Source organism: Apis florea, unplaced genomic scaffold (assembly GCF_048593485.1).
Source record: "Apis florea isolate Af1SG1 unplaced genomic scaffold, ASM4859348v1 contig_3496_pilon, whole genome shotgun sequence".
In the NCBI taxonomy this organism is placed as follows: domain Eukaryota; kingdom Metazoa; phylum Arthropoda; class Insecta; order Hymenoptera; family Apidae; genus Apis; species Apis florea.
In genome coordinates, this window is record NW_028256773.1 from 7,596,340 (window position 1) to 7,616,077 (window position 19,738).

The 19,738-nt window shown below is 32.1% G+C and overlaps 1 protein-coding gene and 2 long non-coding RNA genes across 5 annotated transcripts in view; 1 reads left to right on the forward strand and 2 right to left on the reverse strand.

Moving 5' to 3' along the window:
* The window catches only part of Gbs-76A (Glycogen binding subunit 76A), a 77,456-nt gene that overhangs the window by 41,766 nt on the left and 15,952 nt on the right, over positions 1–19,738 (reverse strand). Inside the window, exon 1 of one of the 2 annotated variants that reach the window (XM_086913619.1) lies at positions 10,400–12,590. The exons of the other annotated variant lie outside the window; for it this stretch is intronic. Within the exon in view, the coding sequence (XP_086769745.1) occupies positions 10,400–10,474 (75 nt within the window). The 5' untranslated portion in view covers positions 10,475–12,590. Of the gene's footprint in view, positions 1–10,399; positions 12,591–19,738 lie in introns of those variants that run through there. 2 annotated transcript variants of the gene reach the window in all.
* On the reverse strand, positions 2,529–4,903 carry LOC116415524 (uncharacterized). Of its 2 annotated transcripts, XR_015293822.1 has the most exons (3): positions 3,961–4,903; positions 3,602–3,781; positions 2,529–3,532 (listed from the first exon to the last, which is right to left on the reverse strand). It is a non-coding gene; the product is annotated as an uncharacterized LOC116415524 (long non-coding RNA). The 2 variants fall into 2 exon arrangements; XR_004226147.2 differs by having other exon boundaries at positions 3,602–4,903.
* Positions 11,842–13,460, forward strand: LOC147656856 (uncharacterized). Its single transcript, XR_015293817.1, has 4 exons — positions 11,842–12,306; positions 12,401–12,611; positions 12,692–12,974; positions 13,064–13,460. It is a non-coding gene; the product is annotated as an uncharacterized LOC147656856 (long non-coding RNA).

Here is a 19,738-nt window from a genome sequence, read left to right on the forward strand (position 1 = left end):
TAAAAATAATCTCAAAACTATCTAACTTAGCCAATATTTACCGTAATATTTAATGTATTAATATAAGTTGTGATTCATACCAATATAAGGTTCAAGACATCTATTCGTTATTTAGAGACAATATTTATTGAATTCATAACACAAAACAAATATTACAAAACTTCAAAAGCTAACTTAATGAATTCTCAATGCATAATTGCTTACCAATATAAAATTCAAGATATATATATTCATTATCCATGGATAATGATATGGATAATATTCATTGATTAATTCAAAGTACAAAAACTTAAATACTATTACTACTTAACTAATTTTTAATCCATAATATATTAATATGAATCAATATAAGATTCAAAACATGTATTCATTTCTCACATATAATATTCACTGTTTAATTCACATCACAAAACAATAAACACAAAATTAACTTCAAAACTTAATATACATTATCTATAGACAATGTTCATTAACTAATTCATCACAACACAAATACTATAAAACTAATTTCAAAATTTGCTAAAGTAATTTAAACTTAACCAATTCTTATTGCACAATATATTAATATAAATCATTATCAGATTTAAGACATGTACTTACTAAACAATAATATCACTGACCAATTCACAAAGTAAAACAAATATCATAAAAAACTAACCTCAAATCTAACTAATCTATCTATTACAATCATAATCCGATAAACCAACATTCCACGCGAAATAAATAAGAAGATAATACCAATTACTCACAAGAAGCATCGAGATAAAATAAGGATGAGGAACAACGACAGTTTAAAACTGGATCAAACTACGAGAAACACGAAAGGGTGTGTAGCAACAGGTATTACACGGCAAGTAACCTAAAGGCTAAGCGGCTCACGGAGAGGAATGTAGAGGGCAGCCAAGCCTTTCGAGGGTAATTTATTTAAACAACAGCCTATCTACACGTCTATCGGATACCTAGTCTCGCGTTGGTTCGCTGATAAATCTCTTTCTCTCCGCTCTTCGTGGTGTGTCGGTATACCTTTTTTTTTCTTCGTCTGCGAAACGACTACAAAAGGGGTGTGTATCCGCGAGCAGGAGAACGCTTGTTAGTAACTTGGGTGAAATAAGCTATGTCTGACAACAGACGATCCTTTTCTACTTGAGCCTAGTTACTTTCTATTTTGTGTCTCTTTATATTACACGATACAACGTTATTATTATAACATTTATAATGAAATGGCAGTCAATATGATATACAAATTATTTAATATAAATTAATATTAACACGCTCGGTATTAAATATAAACGATATTATTTGATATTTTAATTGCACAAATCTTGCAACGATATAATAAGAAGAATATATAAAAAATCTCATTTTCCTTATTTCAGAAATTCAACACCAGTTAAGTCACCTCGATACAAATCTTACATAATATCTAGATTTTCCTCAACGTAGCAACATAGCAAATTAATGGAAATATTTTTGACTATAATCGAACAAATTCAATCTTCGTATCTATATATAATATAATCAAAATCTACGAAATATTTGTTAATAAATAGCTTATATAAATAAAATAAAATCAAATACGAAATATAATAAAAGTCTATTTAAGAACTGCTTATTTTTAATAAAGCTCATTTTGACGAACCTACATCGATTTTTTTGTTAGGTTATGTTTGGTTTTCTGAACCATAGCAACGGAGTTTGGCACGACTTATAAAAGGCGACTTAACGTCTCACGGTCACCGTTGAACGAGGATAAAAGCTGTACCACGAATAAATCCGGCGGTCGTACGTCTTCTCGAAGATTAGATCGCCATATCCGGCGTGACTCGATGCGATGCGCTGCGCCGCTGGATTTTCGATAATAAAACGACAGGATCGCGATCGTTAATCTCGTAAAAGGAAGCGGTTACCGTTAGATGCGTCCACCGAAGTGCATCGTTTCTTTTCTATCGGCCGAGTCGAGTATCGTTTCTACGCCCGTGACACTTTTCACTCCAAGTACTCTTTCATCGTTGTATGTACACTTCCTGTTCGCCGTACAAGAATCGTCAATGGATCTTTAGCAGAGAATATTTACATGCATTCCATGAATTTTTACGTGCGATTGTGATTGGTACTTGATTGAAAAGTACAGTCAACCACGAAAATATATCGTGTATCTTATAAAAAACTTTATGATGAAAAATTTGAATTATTTTCGTAATTTTGTAATAAACAATTTATTTTTCGAAAAATCTCTTTGAACACAAGGAATCGATTAAATTTTTTTCATTTTTGTTTCGAACGGAAATATTCTTTCCTTCTTTATTCTTCAAGTTTATTCACACAATAATAGAGCACTAAAACCTGAATATCTTGCAGTTTAAAATTTTGTTCTGTTCATTACACTTAAAAAAATAGAAATAACATTTGATGTTTTCATCTCTTCTTAGGAATGATATTCCTAATTAATAAAAAAAATAATTTCGTATATAACTGGTATATAATAGTCTATCATATTCATAATAAATTTCATAGAAAACAAAATTATCTTTGGTTTTAATAATACAATTTATTAATTTATTAATTGAATTTGCGTATACGATTATATGAAAACTTTTATGACTAACTGTAATTTGTATAGAATTTTATTAGATGGAATTGAAGTTCATGTAATGATGTAGTTAATATGTTCAAATTTTTTTCCAAATTTATTTCTAGTAAATTTATCGATGATGTTATTTCTAATATGTGCTTTTTTATTCCGCTGTTTAATTGCCTTGTGGAAGCCTATTCTTAAATATGCTGTAACTATTGTAATTAAAATATTAATTCGATAGGAATAATAGATGTATATGTATAATTAAATTTCTATTCTAATAAAAACATAATCATACTGTTAATAGTAATTTTATCACTTGAATGTTTTTTAAACTAGTAATTACTAAAGTGAAACTCATTATTTTTCAGAATATGTTATTTCTAATTTAAATTTAACTTTAATTAATATAAAATATAAGAATTCTTTTGTATTTTTCTTAAACATAAATAACATTATTAATAAATAGAATAGAACATATTACGTGAAATTTATTTAACAAGGATTAATATTAACAAAAAAATTCGTCCATGTTTTATTCGAACGTAAAATAAATAATTGAAAAAAAAAAAAATAAAATTGTCTACAAGATAAGACAATTTTATTTAAGAACGACAACCTCTCTAATCCAGTGTAAAAATCCATCGAAAAAACCGATTGGCTGGAAGAAAGCGACTGTGCCGTTTCCCGCGCCATTTAAACGGCAATATATTCAAGTAAGGTTAGAAATTTAGTTGGCTCGTATTTTTTTTTTTTTTTTTTTGTAAGAAGAGCGTAATGAGCGTACATCTTTCGAGTTTGCAAGAGACGTGTTGAACTTAACGTTAAAGTTCATGCACCACGCGACTCCTAAACCTGTGAGAAAGTTGTCTCGGGTCTAATATAAACCTAGCTTATAATTTTTCCAATCTTATCCAATCGTGGCCTGAATTCCTCGCAGGACTCCTTGTTTTATCCCTATCGGATATATCTGAATTCTGTATCGAGAACAAAGAAAAAAAAAAAAAAAATACGAAAATTGCTTACCCCTTATCAGATGATAAAAATGCTTTCACTCGTTCCAAGATCTCGAATGTTAATATTTTAACGTTATAAATCACGCGTAACACGCGTAGAATTTGTGTTTAGATACCATATCTTTTAGCACGATAAGTATTTTCGTATCTAAGTATTGTAATTTAAATAGCACGATACGGGATGTGATCACTGCAAATTGATCGTAAATTAAATTAAGCTGTATGGAAAAATGCTTGGCGTAAAAGTATGCAAGGTGACATAATTAATTGGTGTTATTTATTTCACAGGTGAATGTGAAGGTATGAAGATCGATAAAGGTTTGATTATTTAAACGAAATCTTATATTCTTCGAGTGATAGTAACCATACCTGAATATCGATTTTTCCCGATAAACGTATTTTTTCATTTCTTTCTTCTCGTTCTCGATAATATTCCACTTACCAGTTCCATTAATGATTTTATATAATAAACTATTTTTGGAATTTTGTTCTACTTCTGATACATGTATTTTAATATTTATCAATTCGTGCAAATATTATTTTGAAATGGATATTTTATTGAACAATTGCTAATTACTATTTTTCGAATTTATTCGATTATTATTATTATTATTATTATATTTCTATTAAACAAAGAATAAATATTTTATTCGCATCAAATCCGAATATAAATAGTAAACAAATATTTAAAATCAACTAATGATTCACAATGAAGGCATTCATATCTTCAATTAATATTTGTTTATGGAAACATTTAATCTCTTAATGTATTTATTTTAACTTATTTCAAATTTCTTTTGGCTCAATAAAAAATAACACATAACCAAGTCCAAGCAACATTGTTTCACTGTAACGAGCACTTTGCAAGCACATTTATTGACCTTCCATATCGCGTTATAAACATATTATGTACTATTATCATCGTATATATATAGCTAAAAATATTCATCGCTAAAACATTCGTTAAATCGTGCACAGTTGACTATCAAACTCGTTATACATTCGTGTAAACACGTTTCGACAAAGAGATGTGTGTTTAAAGAGGGTAATAAACGCTTGTATTCTAATGCGTTTCCTCGTCGGAACATCTGCGACGTGCGCATGATTCAATGTCGCTTACGCGTCGTTTGCAATCATAATAAAACGCATGCGCGAAATTTATGAAGATTCGCGGGACTTTCGATTTAGACAGCGGCGTTCGACTACTCTCGATCTCTTCATTTCTGATAGAAAATTTTTGTCGTGACGCAAGTAACGAAAATTTATGATTTGTTTTTTTTCCTTTTTACTATTTTTTTTATATTATTTAATATATTTCTTATTTCAATTAAATTGGAAATAAAATTGTAATTTTGAGATATAAATTTATAGAAATAAATAATAGAAAAGTAATGACGAATCCAATTCGATTTGAATACTTTTTATATATAATATTTAGGCAAGATAACAAATTTTAAATTTAATCTTAAGTAACTGATACCCGGATATTGATATAAATCAAAGAGTTAACATTGATTTTATATTTACATAACATATTTATCAAGTAAATTTATACAAAATCGTGATAAAAAGAAAATAATTCCAGTCTTGAAAATAATTCGAAAGTGTAATAAAATAATACAAATAAAGAGTTAATTTTTTGACAAATTTTTATTAGTTCTGGCTTAAATTTTTTTAAAAAATTTTATTCGAAACAGATTAAAATTTGAAACAATTAGCAATAAAAATTCATCTACTACTACGTCGACATAATCGATGATTAAATTAATAAGATATCCGTCTTGAATAATTCAAAAAAAAATATTTACAAAGATAGTTGTGAATAATCTGATTCCACGTTACGTAAAATGAAACATTACTTCCAGTATGATAATGAAGAAGGTCGCAAATATTAAATATTTTTTTCGAGACGACAAGAGACATCTTAACAACCTGCTGATAATTCTTAAAAAAGAAGAAAAGAATCAACGGAGAAAAAGTAAGAAATACGACTGAATTAGAATTGAAACTGATAACCACATTCCTCGAACAATATTTAAATACTTAATCAAGTTCTTTATTGTAAAAAAAAAAAAAATTACGCATACATTAACAATTTAAAACACATTTTACACACAAGCTACATTCGCATACAAAAGCAAAAGTTCTACGTTCCATTTTTTCTACCATCTATCGCACAAAATAATTAAAAGATGGACTAATTTAAAATATATTCCATCTCTCATCCTTCCCCAATCCTGATCCAATCATCCAAACGCTCGATTAAATTTTTAAAATTTCAAAAACACAAGATGACTAAATTTCTCGAAGTAAAAAAAAAAAAAAAAAAAAAAAAATGAAAAAGACGGACTAATTTAAAATAATATTCCATCTTATCCAAATCAATTCAATTCAATTTCGAGATAATAAAGCAAGATAGCTAAATTTTTCAACGTAAATAAAAAGAAGAAAAAAAAAAAGATGGACCGATTCGAGATTAAATAATTTCGCAAAGGGAACGCGTTCCATCCTTCTGAATTTCGTTACGTAAAACAGACGTATCGTCGAGTCGAGTCGAAAGAAAAAGGGGAAAGAAAAAAAAAAGAAGAAAAAAAAAATACGACCGATGCATAAGAAGGCGCTGTTTTACCAACGGAGATTTGTATTCATAAAGAATGCAAGGACGATGAAGGAAGCAATGCCGCGTTTTGTCACCGCGTGACTTCACGGAGGAGGAGGAGGAGGAGGAGGAGGAGGAGGAGGAACTCGAGGCGAGGGGGATGATTTCTCCGTGACATTGGCCGTCTCCTCCTCGCGCTATTGTTTTTGCACGAAATCAACGTGAAATTATTAATAACCCAATCGAGCGACCCAGGCAAGGTTATCGTGGTGGACGAAGACGACGACGACGACGACCACGACGACCACGACGACGACGACCACGACGAAATCGTTTCAATATTAAATCGCACGTAAATGAAGAAACTCGAGCCGCTTTGTATCGCGAATAATCTGCTCTTTCTCGATAAATTTATTGCGTTCATTTATTCGCGAGGAAGAATGAAAATTTGTAAATTTCTTTCGATCGATTTTTTTGAAAAGTGTTTGAGAGATATTTTGAACGAAATGTATGGATACGGTTTACAGGGAGGGGGTTGAGATCGCAGTAGCTTCTCGTCGTTTGCTTCATACTCATATTAAGTTGCAAATTATATTTAACGTTGTATAAAGAGTATAGGAAGAAAATTATTCGAATTAATTGATTCCTAAAATATATGAACAAAGTGATTTCCATACGACTTACGATTCTCGGCAAAAGATTTAATTCAAAAGAATATTTCTTAAATCGTATTATGTATATAAAAGATGGATTTGGAAATCGTTTTTATCTCTTTAAATAATATTATCTTTTCTTTTCTTAAACGGTTGGTCATTTCTTATTATAAAAGAATGAGTATCACTTTTATGCCGTTTTAATCTCAAAGGCAAAGGATCATTTTAACTTTAATCACGTACGTGATTTGTCGAAAATATTCTTCTGTATTATAAATTACGTTTAAGAGATATTCGAACGGATCCACTTAAACAGGACATCCAATGATTACATGTATTTTTTTGTCGTGATATTATAAGCGTTATTATATGAGACGGGGAATAGAATTTCTAGAGAAACGTATCGACAAACTATTATTAGAAAATTCTAGCATTCATTTTACACATCGCGATCGTTGCAATAATATGATACTATTTGGAGAAGGGAATTGTCGGTGTTATCGGTACTTCTTGCATTCGCTTGGCAATAAATCTGCACAATTATCTCGAACCAAGTGCTCTACGCTCGCTCGAGAAGAAAAGAAGAATTCGTTCATTCATTGTCAGCTGTCGAGGAGCACGATGACTAACTGCCATATGGAAAATTCTATGAATACTTCGCTATTGTCGGGGAAATGTATATTAGTTTACACGGTTTAATTATATTAATTATATAATTAAACGATATAGATTTAAAACAATTAAAGTAAAAAATTAACACGTGTTTACTAAAGAACAATTTATATATAAATATTTTCTGATCATCCGCTTTTTTAGATATTTATTTATTACGTTGTAAATTTCGAAAACATATCGTTTTTACGAAAAATGAATTTTTCGTATACTTACTTCGAAATAAATTCTGCGAGTGAATATATATCGATTTATCGAATTTTTCTGATTGATCTTCTAAATCGAAACAATAAATCTTGACGCGTTGTCAATTAAAAATGAACGATCGAATTAATGATTGAACGTGAATAAAATGACAAGAGATTAGATAAGGATATGAAATACGAAAATGTTTCAAATGATTTTGGAGCTGGATATATGAATAATTATATAAGATAAAATAAATATGGACGTTATTTTCCAGTTGTAACCTAATAAGTCACTAGGATAAACGATCTAGTTACCCTAGTTATCTTAATGTCTCCTCCACAACAATTAACTAACACATCGAGAGATACGAAGATGTATATATTGTGTTGTAAATAAGCTTGCAATGATCTTTTCCAAATACAGAAAGTATTTGCTACGAGTATTATTCGATGAAAAGTATAATTTATTAATTTTTGTTAGAAAAGTGCCAATGCGAAAAATAAATAAGTAAAATAACAATTTATTATCGGAATTTCATAATACCTAAGTAAACAAGGCAAACATTTTCTTTTTGGAAGATAAAAAAAAAAAATTACGCGGAAAAATAATCGACGCTTTACAAATCTCTCAAATGCAAGAGAGAAATGAAAAAGTATTATACAAACTCTTTCAAACTCTTCGCTTAACAACTTTCTCTATCTACTAATTACGAACCTATCCTATTTTTATAATTACAAATCATTAATTTTTAATGCAAAATAAAAATACTTTCGAATCGTTCAAACCTTTACCAAATAAACATCTACCATGATCCACCTTATATAATTAAAAATCGCTAAGAATCGTTCAAACCCTTCCTTAACCATCAAATAAACCTTCTATAAAATTATATCTGCCCTATCCTACGTAATTATTCGAATCTCTCTAAAAAAAAAAAAAAAAAAAAATCGAAAAAAATTTCTTTCGAAGAATCAACTCTTCGAGAATCGAATCCTAACCACTCTACCTCCCCCCCCTCCCCTCAAGGTACAAATTTACTGAAAAATCTCGTTACGTACCAGAACGAAGCGGAATAAGGAGTGGACTCGCGCGAACGATGTATACGTTTTCTTCGCGCGTTTAACTCGCTGCGCGGCTACTCCATCCCTGCTCCACACGCTCCTTACACATAAACACTTTTATCGCGTGCTCGAGACGATGCGGTTCAGAGATCCAGAGTGGAGCCGCAACCGAATACAGCCGCGTCGTTCGCGATATTTTCGGTGTCAAGGTGTACCAGAATCGATCATCCTTCGTTCTTTGCAGTCTTCGTCTCACGTTTGTAAACGTGATTCGTTTCATTCATTCGCGCGAGGGGAATAACCCGATACACCGTGTATATAAAACCATGTAAAAAAAAAAAAAAAAAAAAAAAGGATTTGAATTATGGGCTGATCGATTATGACTCGCACATTGTGGACGGGGATTAAGTTAGGGTGGAACGGAAGGGGGAGATTCGGTTTGATTTACACGAATGTTTTGATTGTCGATGTCTCTAAAATAGAAAAAAATGAATTAAATTTGTAACGTGTAATAGAAATTGTTCTTTAATAAAAATTGTTACAAATTTTGTTTGTTCCTTTTTTTTTTCTTCGATATATTCTCGTGATTTCTGGAAATAAAAATTGCTCTTTTCGACTAATTTCGAATAAAAATTAATTAAAATTAAACGACAGAAGAAAAATTATCTTCCACGATAATATTTAACCCTTTGATGTAAATATATTATATATATATATATTATCAAGTATGATATAGCGTAGGCGTTAATGGATTTTGTAAATTTGTAAGTTAAAATTTTAAATTTTAGAGAAAATTGTTACGAGAGAAAGGAAACGAATGACGGGATACGAGAAAGGAGAAATGCTGAAAGTTATACGCGATACGATATGGAGAGCGAACTAAATATAAATGTACACGCTGGTAGATATGGACGTTTAATTTCAGAACAAATAAATTTATCTACGTTTCTACGTATCTTTTTTGATACACCGAGATAAATCAATGGATGTCAATGTAAATGAGCGAGATGTCGTGCAATATTCATTCGACATTGTTACAACGATCATCTTACTTTCACCTTGTAATTTAAACAATTTTCTAACCCTTTTCTCAAGTTGCGACCTTCTTTTTTTTTTTTTTTTTTTTTTTACATAAAATTCAAAACTTGCATCAAAGAAAAAAAAATAATAATAAAGAAATAAGCAAAATTTTATTGCTACGAAATAATTGACTAACTCAGTAATTAAATAAATTAATTAAATAGTTAAAAAATCAATCTTGATACGCTTATAAAACATGACATTATAATAATTATATTAATTTTTCGCTACATCAAAATACAGTTAAATTTTCATTTTGAAAACAATACGTATTTTTCTTTAATTAAGATTTTTAATTTATAATTTGATTTCGCGTAGAAATTATTTAACAATTGAAAATAAAACGTTAAAATAAGCGTTAAAAGTTCATCAAGTTAGGAACAACAGTGGCTCTGTAAAAAAAAAAAAAGAAAAGTAAAAACTTTTCCTTTGTGAATCACATATTCACAGGTCGAAGATCATCGATAAAAAATGTATTAACTTATCAAATACGACTTACGTATCCTCCAAGATACAATTATTGGTAATTCGAATTAAGAAACAGAAGTATTCACCATTGAATGGCCATTCATTTGCTCGGTCGGTGTTTTCGACTCGAAAGTCGTCGATATTTCTTCCGTGTGCGTCATAATCGTGTGCCAAAACCAGGGGGAACCAGATCGAAGTAAACCTCGTTATACCTCAATGAAGATTCTTTTTTTCGCGTCGAATCTTTCTCATCTTTATCCTCACATTTTTCGAAAGAATGGGATCAACGATCGTTTCTCCAAATACGCATGCACTTGAGTTTCTCGAGAGAGACGAATGTGGCGCCAAATCGATATGTATTTCGAGCAGTTATATCTCGATCGATATCTCGCGTCGATCAGAGGGACAACGTCAATTCGTACAACAAGCAGCGTAGTTACTCTCGTATCTCGTCGAAGAAATTCATTCTTTTTTCTCTTTCCCTTTCTTTCTCTCTTTTTTTATTTATGTTTCGGATTATATTCCGTTTATCGTTCCGTTCAGAAGTGCAATCGATAAAGTTCATAAAAGTGTGGAAAACGTCATTTTGCCTTATTTTATTGCTCGTGTTGTTGTGCATCAACATAAGTTGTTCGTATGTCGTGGCTCTTTTAATCTCGTATCGAATTCTGTTTAGTCTCGCGGCTCTGACTCGTTGAAATCTTGAGATTATTTTGAACGAATGTTTTGTTTGCAAAAATTGAGAAATTGATACGATTTTTCGTCTGTTTTTTTTTTTTTTTTTTTAATATATATATACGTGCGTTTTATCGTACATATATCGTAAAATTTACATATTCTCGATGCATGGATGGTTGTGGAAAATCGTGTTAAAAAGAAATCGTCTCCTCGAAAGACAGTTGAAATTAAAAGATAAGATAAGATAATTCTTAATCACAATATTTCATCAACAATATTCAACAATATTAATATTATTTCAAACATGTCTCTATTTTCTTTGTCTTTTTCATTGGTGAACCGAAGAAAATTTTACTCGATTTTCTCCTCTTTCTCCTCTTATCACGAATCAAACGTTTCTCAACGTTTAAAAGTTCAGTATACTTTTCTCCTCCGTTCAAAGTTCCTCCACTGTCGGTGGTTAAACGTTCACAATCTCCTTGCAAGATTTTTTTTTTTTATTGATTAACTTTCCACGTTTCTTCGTCCAAATTTGATATGCATATTTTTTTGAAAGTTCCCGCACTTTCGATATAGTGCACAAAAAAATTTATCTCTTCTTTTTTTTTATTATTATTATTATTATTATTATTATTATTATTATTATTTCGAAATTTTAACACTGTTTAACATGGCAAAATGTTTATACAATTTCTTTTCTTTTATATTTTCTTCGATCAATGAAATTTCCACGTTTCTTCGTCAGAGTTCAATAAAGATATTTAAAAATTCTTCCACTCTTCTCTCAATGATTAAAAAATTAAAAATTTAAAATTCTTTCTTTAAAATTTCTTTGAATCAACAAATGTGTCACAAAATTGTCAAGATTCAAAATTCTTCCTTCTCCTCAAGATTCCTTTCGATCGAGCAAATTTTCACAAGAATTATCAAAATTCAAAATCCTCTTCTCACTTCTTCGATCAAATTTTCACCAAATTGTCAAGATTCAAAATTCTTCTCTCTCCTCGAAATCTCTTTCGATCTCTTCTCTCTTCTTCAATTTTCGTCAAATTTTCACAAAATTGTCAAGATTCAAGATCCTTCTTCCTCTTCGATCCCAAATTTCCACAAAAAAACTCGAACAACCGATCCAACCGATTCTCTCCTCGAGATCAATTCTTCGATCGATCAATTTCCACAAAATTCTCCACGCTTTCTCTCTCTCTCTCTCTCTCTCTCTCTCTCTCTCTCTCTCTCCCCCTCCGTTCGAAATTTTCTCAAGATCGTGCAAAAATTCACAACACGAAAAAAATGGCGAGAAAATCGCGAGTATAAGGTACAAGGTGTCCCTTCTTAACGGGGCCACCGGCGATTCCCTCGCATCGAAAATCCCCCTTTTTTTTTCTATCTTCAAATCCCTCTCCTTCCAGATTTGCCTGTGCGAAGGGAGGGGAAATTCGGGCTGTCCACACCCTTGGACTACGCACTAGCGGTTGGAAGTAACTTGGCAGCTGGGCGAAACGTGGCCGGAACGGGCACGATTTTTCGGAAAACGAAGGCTCGCAGCAAGAGCAGAAAGACAGAAAAGGAGCCGGCACGACCGGCCGGCTTACACACACTGACTTCTGACTGGTCGAGCTAGTAGGTGACTCCAGGGACCCCTTCCATAACGCATAGCAACTGCTCGTAAGACGACTGATAAGTTCTTGCATTCTGTTTAGGGATCGACGGATGCGGTCCTGATGCGTGCCACCGTTCCATCCACACGCGTCCATTATTTCTTTCGTGTGTATTCTCCTCGCGTGTCTCGTGCCAACCTTCCGTATCGGTTAATTTTTCCTTTCCTTTGTCTGCCCGAAGGGGAAGAGACGAGGAGGGATTGGGCGGAGGGGAGGGGAAAAGCAGGAGGGAATTTTTCACGCGTGGCGCCACGACTTTCCGTAGAAAGTCCAAGTAGGAAGGAGAGGTTACGTTGAAACTGAAGTGTCGTGTTCGATGTTCGTGGTAGGTTTTTCTTTCCTTCTTGTTTTTGTTTGTTTGTTTGTTTGTTCGTTCGTTCGTTCGTTTGATCGATCGATTTTTGTTCGTTGCAGGGAAGCGACTTGTTGTTCGGGATTATGAGAGTATTTCTTTCTTTTGTGCTGTGGATAATTTGCAGAGGTACGGGTATTTGTTATTATAGGTTATGTTCTCGATCAGTGCGTTGGATCAAGTAAGAATTGGTCTCTGTTGAATTTTAACTTTAATATCATGGTGTATTGATATATAAATTTTTTATATTATATTAATTTCGTGCTGGATGTGTTTATTATTGGGAGAATTATTGTAAATGGTATATTTTTGAGATGATATTAATTGTAATATGTCATTGAATAATATCATAGGATATTTATTGTATTAATCTTTTCAGAGAAGTTACAAGATATGAAAAGTAATGTTATAATATTTCAAAAGTATATATAAAATAAAAATTTTATCAAATGCCTCGAATTTTTTATTTTTATTACTAAGATTTTGTAATAAAGAGTTCTTCAATTTCAATTTTTTTTTTCTTTTTTTTATTTTTACTTTTAACTTAAAAAATGTAAGAATAATTTTAACTTCAAAAAAAAATTAAACATACATATATGTGCCATGTGTCTAAAATGATTGAAAAATTTGTTATACTCTGTCGAAATGAAAAATTATAATATTATAATGCGATAACGATACTGATATGGAAATTATTTTCCACAATAATAAACCATTAGATATCATATCTGAAAATAATCGTAATTTTCTTTCTTCGAAGATAATGAATACAAAGTACATGAAAAAAATCTGGAATATTGTATACGGGAATCTTTACCAATCTTTTTAAAATAATGAAATAACGAATAATTAAATTTTTCGTAAATCGTATAATCATAATATTAATCGATCGAATGTAATATATGTTTATGAATATATGCTTCAAACATGAATAATATTCTCAAATGAAATTAATAAGAAATATCGAAAGCGTGCCAAAAATTGATTAATTATTGCCGGACGAAAAAAAAAAAAAAATAACAAACGATCTATGCAAAAGAACCGATCATGCAAATTAAATACGTTTTATATAGCGATGTCTAAATTGCGCCACGAATTTTTTCGATTATCTTTCACGATTATGCAAATTATGAACTCTCGTGACACACTACTAGTTTGTTACAAAACTCGGCGTGCCACTTGCACCCGTGCACGTGAAAATCAATTGCAAACGAGGCGCGCGGAGACTCGGTGTACTCGATGGGAGAACGCCCATAAGCGTTTTCATTCATTCATACCGCGGGTTTCTATATTTAACCATTCCCATAAGTGATTTGTGATAAATTCTCGGGGAAACGATAGATCGCCAATACGTGCCGAGACGTGGCTTTCACCGTGAATCGTATTTCCCATACTCTCCTCCTCGCTATTCCTCGCGTTACGCTCACTGAATTGCTAATCAACCGACTGAAATTACCAACCTTTCCCACCTGGAGAAACAATTTTTCCCAATTGCACGCTTAAATGAAATAAAGGAGTGTTTTCCTCTTCTTGTGAAGAAGAAACGGTGGATTTCGGTTGAACAATTTTTTAATTTAATTTTTTCAAACAAAAAAATTTATGCAAAGGATGAATTGTGAAAATTTTACTTTATACAAGTTGTACAATCGATTACGTATGTACATCCCATTTTACGGTCAAGAGATCCTAAGACACAGTGTTTCAATTGAAAAATAACTTTGATACTTGAGATTGGAGATTGTAAATATCGGAGATTGGCAAAATTATATTATGTGTAAGATCGTTACGTACAATTTAAAATTCCAATTTTTAATCCCATTCTTCTAATGGTTTTTTCTATGAATTTCTATTTTCGAATGAATAACGTTCTGGTTCTGAAATTTTTAAATGTGTACATTAGGGAGGAAGGAACGATCAAATATTGTTTACGATTATTTTCTAATGGTGAAAAAAACTTATCTTTAAGAAGAAAAAAAAAAACTATTTTTGTTTGCTATTAGAAGAAGAAAAATGAATTTTCTTCCTATATTCTTCTTAATATGGAAAATATGAAAATAAAGCGATTATTATTTATTAAAATTGCAACGGGAATATTATGAATCATTGTGAAACAGAAATAATTAACGTGCAAATTGAAATGTGTCGTATTAAAATAATAATTGATATGTTACCATCTGAAATTAATGATAAACATGTTTGCAAGTTATTTATCAGATTATAAATAATTGTATGACCTGAGTCATGTAACACGTTAAGATTCTTGAAACTGAGATTGATTGGATGATATTTATTTAAAATTAAAAAAAAAAATATTACGTAAAATTTTGTACATTTTTTTAGATAAATTCTTAAAGCTTGTCATGATAAAAGTTATATATAAACTAAAAATATTCAAGAATCGCGTACGGTTTAATAATCGTGATATCGATATTAAAAATCATCGACATTCCATTATTCTGCTTTATATTTCTTCATACGTATCTCCTAATTTCGAAGAAAATAAAATGAATATTATTATAAATAATAATTTAAAATTGTATCAATCATAACTATATTAGAGAATCACAATATAAGAGATCACAAACTATTAAGAACATCGACTGAACCGCAACACGTCGCATTTAAAACCATATTCTACTATTAAGACCCTTATCTGATCAAATTTGTCGAAACATCAATTCAATAACGGGTATCAATATCAGTTACTTTACATTCGATTGATTTTACCATTTTGCTCTATCGTAACTGATATCACTGTTTTGTAAAAAAAGAAATAAAAATCATTAATTACACTTCTCTCGCTTCGATTTTATCTCTCGCCACAGATCGAGCAGCCAAAGTGTTCCTCGCAACTATCGACGCAATAATCCAAATAATCGAATAAACGAAACGAAATCGAGGACAAGTCGTGCGTTGTAACTCGTTGTAGCTCGTTGTAAACCGGCGAATTTTACAGTTTTAAAAAGAAATGAGCGCGGCTATTTGATGCGTCGCACGCTCGTAAATCAAGCGAGGATGCAATATTATTAAATTATGCGCATGCGCAATTCCTGCTATTACCGACCGTGGAACTGCAATCGATCTTATCGGCCGAATTCATCGATCTTATCGCGACAGTACGAAACGCCTACGCGTTTGTAATCGTTGTAATGTGTTTCGGCTTCGACTTCGAACCAACGACCTACGCCAACACGGCCACGCTGCACGCCTAGGCAACCTCGTTTCTCGGCCGAGATAAAGGGAGAAAGCACGAGCGAGTCTCGAGCGCGCAAATAATGAAATGAGGCGTAAATACTGCCTCCAGAACGGTTGCCTCCCGGCTTCAGCCAAGGAACGTGCATGTATGAGAGATCCGCGAGAGAATCCAACGATGTCTCCGAGTTATATGAGAGTGTTGGGCGACTGGCGGATGGGATTGAATCTTCTAATAGAGAAGAAGATGTCAACTCGGTTGGATCTCGCGATGGAGATATAGAATGTCTTATAAAAGTCTTATCGTCTAATCATCTATCTTGGTTGATAACGTAATAACAATTTGTATGGGCGAGTTTACAGCGACAATTTATATTTTTTTACAAAATATTTGTAATCTTCCAATAGAGAAGAAGATATCAACTCGGTTGATGGACATGTTACATTGCTGCGTGTAAAAATTTTATCGTCTGTAGTTGAATCGTCCATCTTGATTGGTGAGTTTATAACGACAATATATATATATATATACACGCTGTTATATAGGATTCGAAATTCTTCTTTGAAATTCGAAAAGAAAACGATTGGTAATTTTAGCCAAGGGTAAAGCGGAGATTGAATTTTATAATGGAAGAATCGACTCGATGGAGAAAAATTTACGGTATCGTGTAATATAAATTTTATTATCCGCGGCTTCTGTACAGAATAAAATCGGTGACAGAAATTTCACAAAATTTAAATACGTAAAAAAAAAAAAAAAATATTCGTATTGAAACAAAAATATTTTTCACTCACTACGGTATAAGTATAATAATATTCTGAATAGGCATCGAATTACAATAAAAGTTTCGAATAACTTCGATTAAAAGAGAAGAAAGTTTCATTCATTCCTATACCTTATCGAAATAGGTAGGCGATAATGGCCGATCTAAATCAAGTCGCAACGAAGATACCGATTAAAAATATTCAGACTATGTCTAATTTTTAACTTGATCGTGATTTATTCCGCATTAATTAAAGCGTTTCGTAATTTTTTTCTTTTCTCTATTGCAAAATTTAAATTCGCCCAAAATCTCCCTCCCTCCCTCCCTCTCATGATTTTTTGAAATCGAAAAACGATTCGATTAGCGATGGGTTCGATCCGCGAGTAAGTTTGAACATCGATTGGATTTAAATAATTTTGTACTAAATTATCTTTCGACGAATCGTTATTGAATTCAAATGATAAATTTGAATCAATAATTAATACAATACAATTTAAATGATTTAAATGGCAAGTGAAAGATATTTTTGATATATAATTATTCTTCTCTCTCTCTCTTTCTCTCTCTAAACTTTCCATATCGGTTTTCCACGTGAAAAAAAATCAACGTTCAAGAAGTTGTTTGAACTTTCCTTCGCTGATACCTTAAATTAGCGAGTGCATAGACGCTCATTAATATTCATTAAGCTTGATTTTCTCCGCTTTACTCCCCTCGCTCTGTTTTGATTGAATCTATTCACCGCGTCGAGCGGCCCAATGAGCAATTTCTAATGATAGAGAGAAGATAAAAGGGAACGGGAGAAGGGAGAGAGAGAGAGAGAGAGAGAAAGATAGAGAACAGAAGTGAGCCGATCGATTAACGCGTTTAGAATAGAAATAGTAATTGAAAATGTTGCACACCATTCGCACACGAATCGTTTGAACGATGACAATTTGACGAAATATCGATAAGATAAAATATTTAATACGCGGTAAATAACAAAATTTAACGAATTAAAATTACAATTAAAACAGCGCGATATGCGTGTACGTTCATCATATCTTTCTCTTTCCTTTCCTTCTTTCGTTCTCTTGTTTCAACTCGTATCCACGATCTACTTTTCATTATGTAGAGTGTAATAATAAGTAACTGTGTTGTGCAAATTTGAATTGAGCAGAGACATACTCGGAGAGATATTTTCTTGCCACTTTGGAAAGTGGAATAGAAAATTAGATAAATTTATTTGTCTTACACAACACGGAGAAGGGAGGAGGAAGAAGGAGAAGGAAGGAGGAGGAGGAGGAGGAAGAAGATCCTAGGAAGCAAATAGACGCATTGACCTAGATAGAAGTTGAGGAGGAACTATTCTTGGATAAACGGATGAAAGGATGCCAAATGTCTGAGAAATTGGCAAAGGACAAAATCTGAACCTTTCATACCTACGAAACATGACGAATGCTTTTCTGCAATTTCGATCGAGGAAGGCTTGGTGTCGTGTACGAAATTAAAAAACAGTTGAACAGTTAAAATCGGGAAATTATCCGGGAAAGGAGGAAATTTTGTCACAAATTTTTCGATAAATTGATATCTTTTTCTCTTTTTTTTTATCGAGTCTGTATCGATTCTTTATTTTCAATTTTTCTCGACTCTGATAAATATTAATCCTCGAATCGTTTAAAACAATTTACCAAGAATGAACGTAACTTTTCCAATACTTCAATTTTTCTGAAACTAAAACTTTCAAAAGTTGTCGAGATTCCTTCCTAAAACTTGTTCAATTTTCAGGTATACTTTTATGAGACACGAATACTTTGAAAGTAGCAATTATCAAGTAAAATAAGATATTATCCGTTTCCTCGAATAATATCTTATTTTATTATCAAAAGATTGTTGAAGCGAAGAATTCTTTAACAGATTTAAATATTTTTTGTATAATAATTTTAATTCAAAGACTATATATATATATATTTTTTAATTTAATTAAGTTAACATTTAACTTTTACCAATTACTTTCACTTTATAACCAGACACTTTTATCTTCTTGATACTTCAACTTTTCTCTACAATTTCCTTATTGGCATTCCTTCCTAACCTAACATTTACAGCTTACTCGAATAGTTTATTTCAAATTTAAATAATCTCAATACTTCTGTCTCGATACTTTTCGATTTTTCTTTAAAAGTTGCAATTTCCAATCTGCTTCAAATTTTCTCAAAATTTTTCTGCAACCTTCGAGAAGCAAGAGTATCTCAACGATAGCAAACGCTGTCGAAATTTCCTTCGAAAACGTGTAGAGAAACTGGCACGAATAGGTCGATAAACAAGAAAAGGACAATTTCACCGAGTTCCAAAGCCGTGGAACCGGAATCTTTTAACCGTTGCGAAGAGAGGAGAGAGAGAGAGAGAGAGAGAGAGAGAGAGAGAGAGGGAGGAGAAGAAGAAGAAGAAGAAGAAGAAGGAGGAGGAGGAGGAGGAGGAGGAGGAGGCAGTGATCCTGGGCGAGACGGGAGAGAAACGATATCACCGTCGTCGTAAGACTCGAGGAGAGATATCGTTGCACGTTGATCGTCACATGAACAGTGCGTGTCGTGGGTGCCCGGTGCGAGCAAGGAGAACGAGAAGAGCAATAAAGATAATTCATGGCGGCGAAACGTGGAGAGACGGGCGAATATCGTGCGCGAGGCTGGGCCGAGAGGCAACAAAATAATCCGTATACCTGCCACTACGCGTCTTCTTATTTCTTATCTCATCGTGCTTATAACGCGTGTCATCGATCACACGCTCGTTCGCTCGTATACACGC